Genomic DNA, 14,976 nt, shown 5'->3' with positions numbered 1-14,976 from the left:
CTACACAATTTGTTTTTTTTTTTAATTTCTATTTATTTATGATAGTCACACAGGGAGAGAGAGAGGTAGAGACACAGGCAGAGGGAGAAGCAGGCTCCATGCACCGGGAGCCCGACGTGGGATTTGATCCCAGGTCTCCAGGATCACGCCCTGGGCCAAAGGCAGGCGCCAAACTGCTGCGCCACCCAGGGATCCCCCATCTACACAATTTGACCAAACACACACACACACACACACACACACACACACACACACCACACCTTGGCCAAATAAATGTCAGATTGAGAATATGGGAATTTATTACTCTCTCACATGATAAATATCACTCTCTTGTTCATTCATTTACTCACAACTGTGCATCACTCATTCACTTATATTACAGGAATATCCAAACAACCAAGTCAACACTAGATAATCAATATAATAGGTATTGTTAAAATGCAGAGCTCTTCATGCATTAAAATAAAGCCAATAACCAGGGGACAAGGTATTCATTAATGTTACTAGTTATTGATCTTTTGAGTGCCTAGGAATAGACAGAAAAAGGCTTAAGATGAAAACACTTGTGTTGACTCATAACAAGTTACTGCAGTGTATCCCACTATGAACTTGGCAAATCTGATTTATATGAATCTTATATTTCAATTTTTACCCATCATATGAAAAACTTAAGCTCTTCTGAAATCAGCCCCCAACCCCAATTACATCTCTTAATCATGATCACAGATTTACAAAGAACTTGATTCTTGGCATAAAGTATCATACAGTGGTGAAGAGCATGGACTATGGAGCCTGACTGCCTGGGTTCAACTCCAGCCGCCATGACTAATCTTCTATAGCTATGCCTCCAAACCTTTTGATGGTACACTTTCCTCATCTGCCAAATGGGGAGAAGAGAAGCATCTGTCTCATTGAAGAGTTGAGATTCAATAAATTAGGCAAAATATTCAGAAGAAGGCCTGACATGGAGAAATTATTCAGTATCGCTACCTACTATTACTATTTTAAAATACCGCCAAGGTATCGTAAGTGTTTTTTCCCCTATTGTTTGTGCGAGTTCTTTATTTTAAGCAGAAAGTCTGAACTCTGTTTTAAGTGTCCCTCAAGCTTCTCCCACTCTTCTCTCTATTATTCCCCTTCTGTTACTACCCATCTAAACCAACTCCATTTTCCACATTTCCCTTCTGTGTTCTCTGTTGTCCCTGGAGGCTATTACCCTTCCCTGTCTGTGACCTTCACTTTACTTCTTGAAAACACTGAAGAAGACACCACCTGGGCTGTTCACAGATTGGTGGAGTCTAAATCCTGACAGCCATCTTGGTCATTCACATCTTGGTTTAAATGTTACTTATTCGAAGAGGTCTTCCCACCTTCCCCTGACCCAGGCCATTCTTTATTATATCACTCAGTTTTATTTTCATCAATCTGAAAGTACTTGGACTGTTAGTTTACTTGTTTATTGCTTACATCACGTAAGTAGGAGATTGAGTTTAATGAAATCTAGGACAATGTATGGCTTGTCCACTGGTATATCCCTGGGCACCCATAATGTAACCTGGCATATAGAAGGTACTCAAACAATATTGTTAGCGAGTAGATAAATGAATGGATAGGGGAATGGATGGATAAATGAAATGATACTTAAGTTTTGCATCTTCAAGAGTGAATTAAAGAGGAACTGTAGAGAACAGGAGAAGGGACTGCCAAGCGGGAATTACAAGTAGAAAACCAAGGGATATTGAAGTCTATGTGTGGAATTGCAAATTAGTTCAGAAAGTCTGAAGTATAGAGTAAGGGTGAGAAAGAAGTGGAGGCTGAGTCTAGAGAGGAACAGATCATTGAAATTCAGGGCAGTATCTTACCTCATGGATTATGCTCCAGGAATTTGGAATTATAGAACCTTCATTAGGCAGATATATAATTTAAAGCTGAGAAAAAACAGTGCATGTGCACTTACCCAGTTACTTTGAGAAAAGTGAAGCAAAGCAAAGCAAAGAAATATAGGTGTGGGTAAAAACTTGGCTCTTAGCCTGGTCTTTGTCTTTTTGACTCTTCTTGTACTCTAGCCTCCTGAGGATTTGATAGGCTTTCTTTTCTTTACAGGAAAGTCCTTGAGTATATTGAAGAAGATGGATTTTAAATAAATGCCCAATGCCATATATGAGCCTTTTTGCAGCTTGAAAGTAATCGGGGAATTTACTGAAAACCTACTTGTCTCTTTAGCATCCTGTTCATTATTTCATTTTGATTGATTGAAACCATTTATTAAATAAAAAATATTTTAGCTGAAAGTGTTCAGCACTCTAAGACAATGAACAGATAAAAAAGTATTTTAGTGACACCATATTGCCATTCCATGCCCTGATACTTAAATTTTTATTTCACTAAGTACCAAAGAAATTATCACACTCACCTTTATGTAGCGCATGGGCTGCTATTAAGGTAGAGCACATCCATAAGATGCCCTTTATATTTATCAACATCTTGTCCTAGAAATGAAGAAAAACACAAAGGAAATCATAAGCATTCAGGTTTGTGGCGGGCCAGAGATCACATGCTATTTGTGCAGCGTATGTAATAAGAGTACAAAGAGTAGCTCCTCTTAGATTGTAAAAACAAGAGAAAATTTGTAATAGGAAAAGTCATCCTGACACTTTAATTATTAGTTTGACTCTCACCCAGTGTAGTAGCTACTAAAATAATCCCAGAACCGACTTTGGGAACATATAACAATATGGATGTGCAGGGCGGCCACAACTGGGTAGGCTATAGAAAGAACAATTAACCACAGCCAAGGAACTAGTGGCTAGGAACTGGCACAAAGAGGGAAGGGTGACCACAGTGTCAATTTAGAAACAGGAAGCTGGTCACAGGGTACAAGAAGACGAAGGAACAATAGGGAGAGATGTTGAAAGAAGGGGATTCATATCTAATGTGAGGTGAAGGAACATGGTGGTGGTTCCCGCATTTGGTATCAAAACAGGGAATAAGGGCTTCAGCAGGCTTTTTAAAGCACAGACTCAATTTAGTTTCTAGGAGGCTGAACAAACAAAACAGATGTATTATAAGGAGCTGTTAATTACAAAAAGACCAGTGCTTGCCATGAGTTTTAAAGCAGTTCCAACAGTTCTAAGGTCTGAAGGGTGAAAAAAAAAAAAAAGAAAACACTCTGTTCTGAGAGTCAAGAAACCCTGCCCTGGCTTTGCCATTAATTTATTGTGTGCCTTTGGGGAAGACATTTAACAGTCTGGGTCTCAGAATGGTCCTTTCCAGCTCGAGTTTCTACGGAGCTGTAATTATAAGGCGGATAAGTACCAGTGTCGGGGACCATCTGGAAAGCAAAGAGCCAATCACAGAAGAACTGCAGATTATTTGATCCCCACACTTGTTCCCTTCTCAGTTACATTTAGAACTATTCTGTAACAGCCATTGTTGGTTGGCCATCCGGTAACCATTCCTCTTTCTCCCTTCTAACCAAACTCTGATTCCACTCTCCTGTCTACCCTCCTTCACCCAGCCATACCCTTTAGAGGAGCCTAAGTCAAACCCAGCCCAAGGGAATGATCCTGATTATCCTAAGTCAGTCACACTCTCCCATTCCTCTGGCCAATGATTGGTTTTGGATGAGTAGATGATGCAGTTTTAACTGATGAGATGTGAGGGGATCTCCGCAGGGTGGAGGGGATGCTCCTGGGAAAGGTACATTCATCAAATAGAAAGAAAGGGAGAGATGGTTGCTTTTCTTCATTGACACAATAGGGTATTTCTTCTCCTACTGTTATATCATCTTGCATCCATGAGTGTGTAAGATAGCTTCTGGGGATGAGGTTAAGAAGGAATCAGGAGAGCTGGGGCTTAAGCCCTCAACCATTCAGCCTGGAGTAGGCTGTACGTCTGAACTTTTTCTATGAAATAATAAACCCAATATAAATTTGTTATTTATACCCAATAAAATGAGGGATTTTTGTTACTTATAGCTGAAGGCACTGACACATTTGAAATGGTGTCCTAAATAACTTCCTAATATCTTCCTTAGAAAGTATATAAATTCTGGATGATTTAGGAAATCTAGATTGAAAAGAAGTAAATGCTATAAGAATCAAGTCCAATTTGGGTTAAAGTTTGATTTCATTATTATGACACTACTCCTTTTTTCCATGATATTCTCCATTTGATTGCTTTTATTTTATTTATCTTGAAATAAGCGTTAGATGTCCTCTACAACAAAATCCTAAAGAGCATCTTTTAAACTTAATAAATTATGTATTTATTTTCCATCTCTAAGCCATTGACAACTCACAATGAAAAGCACACATTTGATAATCCTTGATACAGATTAACCTTGAAAATTAAGTTTATTATTCATCATACCATTACTGGGATATACAGTAGACACTATTAAACACAAACTGGAAATTTTGGTTTTTACATTCCTTCTTTTTTTTAGATTCTATTTATTTATTTTGAAAGAGACAAAGACACACACACACACAGAGAGAGAGAGAGAGAGAGAGAGAGCATGAGCCAGGGGGAGGGGGAAAGGAAGAAGCAGATTCCCCGCTGAGCAGAGAGCCCCACGTGGGGCTCAATCCCAGAGCCCTGGGATCATGATCTGAGCCGAAGGCAGACGCTTAATTGACTGAGCCACCCAGGTGCCCCATTTCTGTATTTCTTACAAATACTACAGCAACTAGGAAGTATACACCTATATTTCAGTGTTATTACAGTATTTCAGAAAAAAATAAAGATCTCAATTCCACATATTCTGTAGTTTAAAGTTGCCAAGGTGAAATTTCAGGTTGTATCATAAAAAAATCAATTAAAATGAATTCTCTCAGTATTAACTGAATCTAAGAAACCTTTTTATAAATATACTTATAAACAATAATTTCTTATCATCATTAGAGAAAAAATTGTGCTCAGTTTTTTTTTTTCTTTTCTTCAGGGAACTTTTATTTTCTAAGCATAATGTTAAGTCCGGTCTCAACCTGAATTTAAGTTCTGAATCCTCTACTAATACTCTGTGATTTGGGGTAAATTAGTAGCTCTCTCATTTTCAGTAGCTTCTTTATTGTGAAAAGTAGTACTGAACTGTTGAATGTGAGGATTGATAAAATAATGCATATGAAATATAGCTCAAGAATACACAGTGTAGGGATCCCTGGGTGGCGCAGCGGTTTGGCGCCTGCCTTTGGCCCAGGGCGCGATCCTGGAGACCCAGGATCGAATCCCACATCAGGCTCCCGGTGCATGGAGCCTGCTTCTCCCTCTGCCTGTGTCTCTGCGCCTCTCTCTCTCTCTGTGACTATCATAAAAAAAAAAAAAAAAGAATACACAGTGTATTCAGTATTCAATAAAATTACTAGCTAATTCAGGATTTTTTACAGATGTTCTCTTCCTGCTTTCATATCACTAATAGTAAAAAGAAAAGTATTTGAAGCTCTTGGATTTGAAAGTTATCACTTGGGTTACCACTATAGAAGCAGTGGGTAAGTTTATGCTTATAAGACAATCCCCTATAACTTTTGCTATGTGCTTTGAGTCATTACTTGTAAACATGTTTTATCCCCTCTGTAGAACAGTAGGCTCTGTAGAACGGACCTAATATCACATTCAATTTACTAATTCCTGTAATATTTCCACAGGGTCAGCTTCAGAGTAGACCCTTGTGGAAGGTTTATAGACCGAATGCAGGATCACTGCCTCCATATCTTATTCTAAAACATGCTTTAGAGCAAAGTGCCAACCTCTTGAATATGGGCAAGTAAGCTAATTACACCTGAAATACATTTAAAACAGTACAGTTGACTATTCATCATGTCACAATGATATCTGATGTTTATCAGTATTTGGAGTGTTGGATCTCATAATAAAATCAGAGACCTTGACCCAGGAATGGGTCTTCTGCATCCTAATTTCCGATCTAAGACTGATACTCAAAGTCTAACTTTTTCTGCCTTGCTCATTCTTATAAAAGTGTCTTCCCTTTTTTTTCCTTTTTTTTTTAAGAGAGGGAGGAAAATGATCTTTCATCTACATCACGAATATATTCATCACTTGCCTTAAAACTGCCTCAAGACAAGGCTAGGGAAGGAATCCAGTGCATTAAAAATACAAGGGAGAGATCAATCATGTTTTAAATATATTTACATAAGTATATTTGAATAAATTCCCAACATTTAAAAATTGGAGTTGTCATAAGCCTCAGATCACTTTGAAAAATCAGATCAGGGATCCCTGGGTGGCTTAGCGGTTTGGTGCCTGCCTTTGGTCCAGGGCGCGATCCTGGAGTCCTGGGGTAGAGTCCCACGTCGGGCTCCTGGCATGGAGCCTGCTTCTTCTTCCTCCTGTGTCTTTCCCTCTCTCTCTCTTTCTATCATAAATAAATAAATCTTTAAAAAAATCAGATCAAACAAGTCTACATCCATATTCTTGCTGGCCAGTCATCAGCACTAGGCAAGGAGCAGGCTTTCACCTTGGCTCCGTGCGCTCAAGGTCATCACTGGCCCCACTGGGCTTCTCATCCATTGCTACCCCTTGCCTGTTCCCTGTAGGGAACCTGAGTTTGCAACACTTGATTTAAACAATGGTCATTTATTTCTTTAGTAAATATCTCTGAATGCTTTTATTGATCTTAACTGCCTTAGAATTACATTTCTGTGGACTCTTCCTTGGAGTCTGGGGGCACTCAGTCCATTTCTCCAATTCTCTTAAGGCTATGTTCACGTTCACGTTTGTCAAGGCATACTATCTACCTTCTGCATTTAGGCCTTACTAAATAGGAAACTTTCTAAAACCTCCTTTTTTTTTTTTTTAAGCACCACACTCTAACCCCCACTTATATTCTTTCCTCTTCCATGTCAGTCTTGTAAGCATAATCTGCTAGTGATAACAAGTTTGTCTGCATAGAAAGACCTGGGAGATAGGAAAGCCAGTGTCTATATTTAGCCTTCACTCTAGTGAAGTCAATAAGAGGAGAAAGTCATCGAACAATCACGACACAGTTGGTCGAGGCTGTTTAATTGCCTGGGAGACACAAGAGACAAGGTTAACAGGACACCTATCCATGAGAAATGTCTGCAAAGACGGTAAGCATCATGCCAAGGATGGGCTGCCTTGACTAATCTTGGGGAAGATCTGCTGAGCAAAGGGTGACTTAAGGACACAGAATTAGCGATTTTGTTTTCTAGTCTTCAAAATCGTTACCCTAGACAACCAGTTGTCTAGGACACCTCAGCTACCTTCCATTATTGGTATTATCTACCATTTTGCTCTTTGTGCTTTCTCACAGAAGAATCACTGCAACGCAGAGAGAAATTTCATGGTTTAAACAGGTAATCTTATATATTTACTTCACAGGAGTAACTGTGCCATGTGAATTTATCACTAATCTGCGACTAGATTCCTGAACTGGGACTGAGCTAAGCTTTTTCACGTCATTGTCCTTTTTAGTACTGCTCTTTTCTCTGCCTGGCTAACCTCTTCCTCATTACTCTTTCTGAAACACTGCACTCTCTATTCCCTTTACCATGCTCTATTTTCATCATAGTGTATATCATTTTATATATTTTATTTGGGGGGGGAGGGTGAAGGATTGCCTTTCTCTACACACCGTAATATAAGCTCCAGAAGAGCAATCTATGATGTTTTGTTCATGCTCAGGATACTCAGTAAGTGTTTGCTGAATGAATGAATGAATGAACATACTCATTTTTTTTACCTAATAAGTTGCATATTCTAAACACTATTTGGTACATTCCTTTCTTTGTTTAAAATACACTGTACTTCGGAAAATGTTCCAAATCGGCAAATATAGGTTTTTTTGCATTGTTTTTAACAGCTGTATAGTTTTCCATTAGATGAATGCAGCATCTTTTATTTCACCACTTCCTATGATAAACCTTTAAGCTGGCTCCAGATTTTGCTATTAGAAACAATGCTGCAAAGAGCATCTTGTCCATTTGTCTTGGGTGACACTTGTACCAGCATGTATAGGACAATATCCAGAAGAGATTTGCTGGGTCAAAGAGTATAAGCATTTTAAAATTTTTCTGGTAGTTATTACCAAATCATTTTGTAAAAAAAGATGAGCCCATTTATATTTGCCACAGTAGTATGTGAGAGATCCACTTTCCCCACAACCTGGCTGAAACAAACTCTCATCAAACTTTTTTAAATGGACTGCTGTGATAGATGACAAAACAGTAATAGTGCAATACATCATTGCTTTTTAATTACTATTTCTTTAATTATGAATGAGGCTGAGCAATTTCTCATATGATTAAAAACATATTTGTTCTGCTAACTGCCTATATATCACATTTGACATTTTCGGATAGACTGTGGTCTTTTATTTATCTATAAAAGCTCTTGTTATATCAAAAGAGTTATTAGCCCTTTGTCTCTCATATGGTGCAGATATTTTCCAAATGTGTTGCTTCTTTTTGTGTAAAATGATTTAATTATTATTTACTCATATTTATCAGTCTTTTCTAGTATGGCTTCTGGATTTTATCTTTTGCTTAGAACAGGTTTCTCTACTTCTATGTTATTATTTTAAAAATTCTATAATATCCTCTAGTTATTTTTTAGTTTAATTTTTTAGAGAGTGACAGAGAACATCCACAAGCAGGGTTGGCAGGGGTGGGGGGGGTGCAGAGGTGGAGGAACAGAGGGAGAGGGAGAGGGAAAGAGAAACTCTTAAGTAGGCTCCATACCCAGGGCAGAGCCCCCCATGGAGCTGGATCTCATGAGCCTCAGATCATGCCCTGAACTGAAACCAAGAGTAGGAGGCTTAACTGAGCCACTCAGGTGTCCACTCTAGTTATTTTTCAAATGTCATCTCTACATCTTGTATTTGATCATCTTAATATTTGAGGATAAGAAATAAGGTAGAGGTTGACTCTTATTCTGAGTGGACCAATCACTTGTCCCCAGATTATTTGTTTAATAATCCTTCTTTGCCACTGAATTTCCATGTCTATTTTAGTCTATTTCTGGATTCTGTCTCCTATTCAGTTAAATTAGACAAGTCTTAAGGCAAAATGCTCCTAACTCACTTTATAGATTTAGTAGGAAATACGTGATTTAGGTACTAGTGTTTTTATTGAGATTATAGAATTAGATCAATATGAGTCCCATGGATATAATATTAACACCACTTATTTATACAGTTTTCCATTTGCCAAAGCCTTCTCACAGTATTCACCCTTTTGATGTATATAACTGTATATACATTTAATAGATTTTGACATCAAGATTTTTGATTCAAAGCCTAGTGTTCACTCTACCACAACACAGGTAATAGCAACTCAGTGACTTAATAATAAAAAAATTATTGCTTACATATTATATATGTGTTTATTATAAGCTCTGTAATCTCATTTTTATAGAAAAACACCTCTTAAAATTCTTAAAAGAAGGAGGTAGGATATATATACGTACAGAAATGAGGTAAATTTAAACCCAGATGTGCATTCATACCCTTTAATAGATGATAGATCTATCCAGAGGAGTTTCAGAAAACATTAAGAGGCAAACATTGAACAAAGACACTTTGCACGGACCATTGAAATACAACCACCTTGGCACATTCAGTGATAAGAACCTAGCAGAGCCAAAGGAAAAAAACAAAGAAACAAACAAACACAACAACAACAACAAAAACCCCGGGAGAATATATATAAATATAATATAAATGCATAAATGTATATTTATGTGGGGGTGGAGAGGTGGCTGCAATTTACTGAATCTAGGCTACTAGAGGAGACGGCAAAAATTCACTAAGTGAAATGGAGCTTGACCAAGACATTTATCTCTACTTCCTCTTGTTCTGATTCCTAATCAGAGGGAGTACACGTCTTCTGTTTTCTGGTAAAGAAAGTATAGACCTATGCAACAATCAGCATGTTTTCTCAGACTAGAGCAGCTCACCCCAACAATGAATGTTTGTGAGTCCTGTTTTCTCTAGGTGGGTGGTAAAATAATCACCTACTATAGTACAGTCACTGAGTCTTCTCAAGAGAACCATGTGTCTTGAGAAGTTGGGCTCAGTCACAGGGCAATATCCCATTTTAAATACAGTGTCTAGCGATGTCTGTCCACGAATAAAGGCAACAAAACTGTTTAAACTGCAGTAGAAAAGAAGAGCTTGGTTATATGACTATTGGAAGACAGCCTTGGTGGATCTCTATGTCCTCAAAGGCTCTGATGCTCAATTAGTGACCAATTATCAAACTTATGCATAATAATAAGGTGAGGAAAGAGAGAACAAAGACTATATTTTTAACATTAATAATATTCAGCCTTTTTTCAGGTCCTTTGCAACAAAACTTACAAGCATGCAGACATAGGTACCTTAGAATATCAGAGACATTCTCTTCCAGTTTGTATGCAAATTGGAGGAAACCTACACCTGTTAACATATATATCTAAGGGGATTCTTATCAAACTTCATTTTTTAAAAAAGCAGGAAGTACAGTTTAGGAATAACTTTTAATTTATCTACTAGAAAAAAAACAAAAGTTTGCATTCTGACATAAATCCTTTGATGGTCTTGTTCTTATCCTCTTTGCACCACCCACAAGATTAAGGACTGTGGACTTCCTGCTGGAGGAAGTAATTGCTCAATCACTTTGGAATCCATTGGAATCCTTTGCTTTATTAGCTTGGACAAGCACATAAAATTGTGAAATATTCCTTTCTTTCCTGAGAGATCGCACTAAAAGTCAGCTCAGCCCTTCTGCTTGATATGCTCTTGCATCCAAGTTACATATTCTCCCAACTGGAAACCGATTCCATCTCAGAAAACCCCTTGTTGCTCCCACTGAAGCCTTCCCATTTTTATATTAAACTCACAGCACCCTATTTTAGGACTTCACATGAGTACTTCCATGGCAGGCTTGGCACAGTTGACCAGCAGTACTTAAAATACTTTCGGTCACAGCTTTTAGAAGGAGTCAAAAAGAAAGGGAAAGAGTATCAATTAGATCTCAGAATTTGAGATCTCAGGGATCCTTAAAACCCTGTTCTCCTGAGGTAAAGCGAAGAAGCGGGAGAGTTTAAAATGCAGCTCTTAGTGGCAGCGTCTAGACTACGCCCGGTTCTCCCAGGTTACGGGCTCAGTCATTTGGTGCACGTGTGCGGAGCTCCCTGCGGGGGCCAGACCCGCGCTGTTGCTGCTGGTGCCCCGGGCCGGAGTGCAGCCGCACCCCTGCACCCCTGCACCCCTTGGGCCCCTCTCAGTCCCGTCAAGCGGCATGCGTCTGCCATCTAGACCCCCCTTATGACAGTCTGGAACGGGACTATCCTGTGGTCCTAAAAGCAGTCTTTAAACGGATGTAAACGTATTTAGAGAGTCAATGTATGGACCACAGAAGAAACTTGTGGCATTTTTCTGCCAAAAAAAAAAAAAAAGTTTGCTTGGAGTAAATCTTTACCTCCTCCCTGCTGCATGGCAAAAACTCCTACTACCACTCTCAAGAAGCAAAAAAAAAAAAAAAAAAAAAAAACTCGAACTGTTAGTGTTTAGCAGCTTCAGGACACAAGTCCGGTAGCCTCCGGTGCCCGCAGCCGAAGGGCCGGGGGCGCGGCCGCCGAGCAACCACCGGTGAGCCCCGCCCCGCCCCGCTCCAGGCCCCGCCCCTGGGCAAGGCCCCGCCCCCACCGGCCCCCGGGCGGGGCCCCGAGCCTGGCGCTGCGCCTCGGGGCTGGGCCGCCCGCCGGCTCTCCGGAGCGCGTGTCAGCCCGAGTCACGCCCGTCTCGGCCCGGGAGCTCCAGCTCCAGCCCACGTGGCGGCGGCTGGCGGCTGCGGCGGAGCCCGGGGCGCCCGGCGCGGTTCTCACTCTGCGTCGGCCGAGCGAGCGGGGCCCGACCCGAGGCCCCGACCCCTCTAGGGGCTGCTCTCCCCCCACCCCGCCCCTCCGTCCTCGACGCGCTTTGGCCGCGTCTGTTGTTGCTTAACATCTGTCTGCAAACGGGACGCGAAATTCAGCTTCACACCTCGAAGCGCACCCCATGGGTCCTCGCCTCTCTGCGACCCTCAGCCCCTTCTCACTCCTTTCTTCTTTCCTGGTCCCCTTCCTTACGCTTCCCTTCCCCTCCCCTCCTCTTCCCTTTCCCCTTCCCCTCCCCTCCTGTTCCCTCTCCTCCTCTCCCTCCCCTCCTGTTCCCTTTCCTCCCCTCCTTTCCCTGCCCTCCTCTTCCCTCCCCTCCTCTCCCCTTTCCCTCCCCTCCTTTCCCTTCCCTTTCCCTCCCCTCTCCTCCCTCCCCTCCTTTCCCTTCCCTTCCCCTCCCCTCCTTTCCCTTCCCTTCCCCTCCCCTCCTCTTCCCCTTCCCCTCCCCTCCTCTTCCCCTTCCCCTCCCCTCCCCTCCCCTCCCCTCCCGACGCGCTCCTGCCCTAAACTTCCACGATGTGGTCTTGACGTTACTGCAGCTTTGGCGCGGCCCTTTCTTTGGCGGGACCCCGGGGTGGGGCCGGAGCGCCGGGTCCAAGCGGCCGGGAGCAAAGCGCTCGGGGCCGTTTCCGGAGCGTGCAGCCCGCGCGGGGGCCCGTCCACGCAGCGCGGCCCGGCCGGAGCGGGGCCACCCCGCCGACTCGGGGAGCAGGCTCGGCCCTGCGCGGACACGCGGCCTCTCGGGGCCCCCAGGGCCCCGGGTTCACGGCGCGGACCCGCCTTAGGCACGGGCGGGGGCGCCCTTCACCCCGAACCGCGGCGCGGGGGCGGCTCGCTGGGGGCCCGCGGCGGGGGAGGGTCCGGCGTCCGCCGAGCCCGCGTCGCCGTCAGGGGGCGCCCGCAGCCGCCCGCGCGCCGCGTTCCTGGACCTCTGGGCCGGGCCGGGCCTCCCCACGCCTGCGGGGGGCCGGTCGCGGGGAGCCCCGGGCCGGTCGCTCCTCCCCCGCCGGCCCGCGGGCCCGGAGGCAGGGGTCTCGCGCTGGCCGTTCATCCGTGCGCCGTGGGGGAGGGGACCAGGGGCGAGGACACCGAGCCGAGGCCGGGCGCGGGGCAGGGGGCGGCGAAGATGGGAGCCGGGGCGGGGGGACACAAAGATGGGAAGGGACCCGGAGGCCGAGGCCGGCGGCCGTGGGGCGGTGGCGTGCGCCCGCGGGGAGGCTCTCCGCGCCGCGCGCGCCGCCCTCCCGTGGCATCTCCGGGGCCCGGCGGGGCTCGCAGGGGCGCAGCCGGGCGGGAGAGCGGACCCTGGGCTGTGACACGGCGGGTGCCGCGCTCCCCGCTGCCTGGCGCACGGGCCTCCGCGCACGGGGACGCGGACTGCGCGGCGGGGCGGCCCCGCGGCGGCCACCCACCCGGTGCAGGGCGGCGGGGCGCTGCAGCCTGGGCGTCCGCGGGGCTCCCGGGCCGCCGCACCGACCGGCCGAGTTGCTCAGCTCGGGGGCGGGGGAGCTGGAGGGGAAGGCGGACCGCGGGAGCCGGGGCGACGGGGCTGGCCCGAGCGGCCCCAGATGCGGGTCCCCGCGCCACCTTTGTCTGCAGAGCGCCCCGAGCCTCCACCTCGCTCCGCGGGGTGACATTAAATTCTTGCACCCCGCCGGGGCTTCCAGGCAAGCTTTTCCCGCCCAGGCGCTCCCCGGGCCGCCGCGGCCCCACCCCCACCCCGGCCTCCCCGGCGGCCCCGGGCTCGGCGCGCGGGACAAAAGACCCCGGGGGCACCGCGCGGGCCCCGACAGCCCCCGGGCCGCCCCAGAAGCGCGGCGCGGGGAGCCCCCCCCGCCCCCGCCCCCGCCCCTCGCAGCCTGTGCGGCCGGACGCGGTCGCCCAGGTCCCCCCGGACCTGCCTGGGGTCCGGGGCCGCCCCCGAGCCGCGACCGCGCAGCGGGGGCCCGGGAGCCAGGTGGCGGCCGGCGCGGCGGCTTCGGGGACCGGCCCGCTCGCGGGGCCCCCGAGTCCCCATTCAAACTTTAGCCTCGAGCAGGTTAACAAAAAAAAAAAAAAAAAAAAAGCTCAAGATGCCAGCGGTCCCTCCAGCTCGGGACCCCACGACTTTTCGCAGGGTTCCCCGCAGTCCCCTTCCCTCCCTTCCCCCGATTCCGTTAGTCCCTCGACCCCCACCCCATCCCGGGCTTCTTTTGTCTGGATCTTTTTCAGCACCACGGTCCCTCGGCATTGCTCTCTCCAAACGTCCTTCTCAAAGTTACCTGCATTTTTTAAAAGTGCATTTATCTTCCTAACTTCGCCTTCCAGCTGGCTCTCTCTGCCTCAATTAAGCCTTCTCCCAATTACAAGGTACTTCGGTTTTTAAGCTCTCTCGTTTTTGTTTTTTTGGGGTTTTTTTCCCTATTTTTTTTTTTTTTTTTTTTAAGGAGGAACAAAAGAAACGTGATTACCTTGAAAGGCGGCTTATTGCAGTTTGGGGGGGAAAAAAATCACCGCAGCGCAGCGCGGAAGGGCTCGGTGTGGCCGGGGCGGGTCACCCGGCGGCTGGGCGCCCGGGAGGGGTGCGGAGGTGCGGGGCGGCGCGGGCGGACGCGGGTGGCCGCAAAGCCGGGTCCCAGCGCGGCTCCCAGCGCGGCTCCCAGCGCCGGTCCGCGGCCCCGAGCGCTCGCAGCTGTCGCTCCCGCCCGCCCGGAGTTCTTCCCCAGAAAGGCTCGGGGCAGCTCGCCTGCAAGTTCAAATGCGGGTTGTGACACCCATCATCATTATATCACTGTACCGTCAGCACCGAGGAGGAGACTCGGCGAGGAGGAGGAGGAGGAGGAGGAGGAGGAAGAGGAGGAGGCTCATTCACAGGCTCCCGAGGCGCTCGGCAGCTTCAGCCCCTCCTAGGAGCCCGGGCTTGGAAAGCAGGCGGAGGGCGGAAAGGACCGCCGGCCCCCTCCGCGGCACCCCCACCTCCCGGCGTCCCTGCCCCTCGAGAAGTACCAATGGGCTCGGGGACAGCAGCGCTCCCCCCCCCCGGCCCCCGAGCAGCATCGCGGCGCGCCCGGAACCCGCCCCCCCCCGCCCCCGGGGCCGCGC

At 46.4% G+C, this 14,976-nt stretch overlaps 1 protein-coding gene across 2 annotated transcripts in view; it reads right to left on the bottom strand.

Moving 5' to 3' along the window:
- VCAN (versican) overlaps positions 1–14,647 on the bottom strand; it is a 109,853-nt gene extending 95,206 nt beyond the window's left edge. Inside the window, exons 1-2 of one of the 2 annotated variants that reach the window (XM_055342204.1) lie at positions 14,346–14,647; positions 2,414–2,489 (exon numbers count right to left, since the gene is read on the bottom strand). In XM_055342204.1, the coding sequence (XP_055198179.1) occupies positions 2,414–2,483 (70 nt within the window). In that variant the 5' untranslated portion in view covers positions 2,484–2,489; positions 14,346–14,647. Of the gene's footprint in view, positions 1–2,413; positions 2,490–14,345 lie in introns of those variants that run through there. The other variant, XM_055342205.1, reaches the window with a different exon arrangement.
- Between the last annotated feature and the right edge of the window lie 329 nt (positions 14,648–14,976).

Source organism: Nyctereutes procyonoides, unplaced genomic scaffold (genome assembly GCF_905146905.1).
Source record: "Nyctereutes procyonoides isolate TBG_1078 unplaced genomic scaffold, NYPRO_anot_genome, whole genome shotgun sequence".
Classification (NCBI taxonomy): domain Eukaryota; kingdom Metazoa; phylum Chordata; class Mammalia; order Carnivora; family Canidae; genus Nyctereutes; species Nyctereutes procyonoides.
Note: the sequence above shows the minus strand (reverse complement) of the source record. Positions and strands in the feature narration are given on the sequence as shown.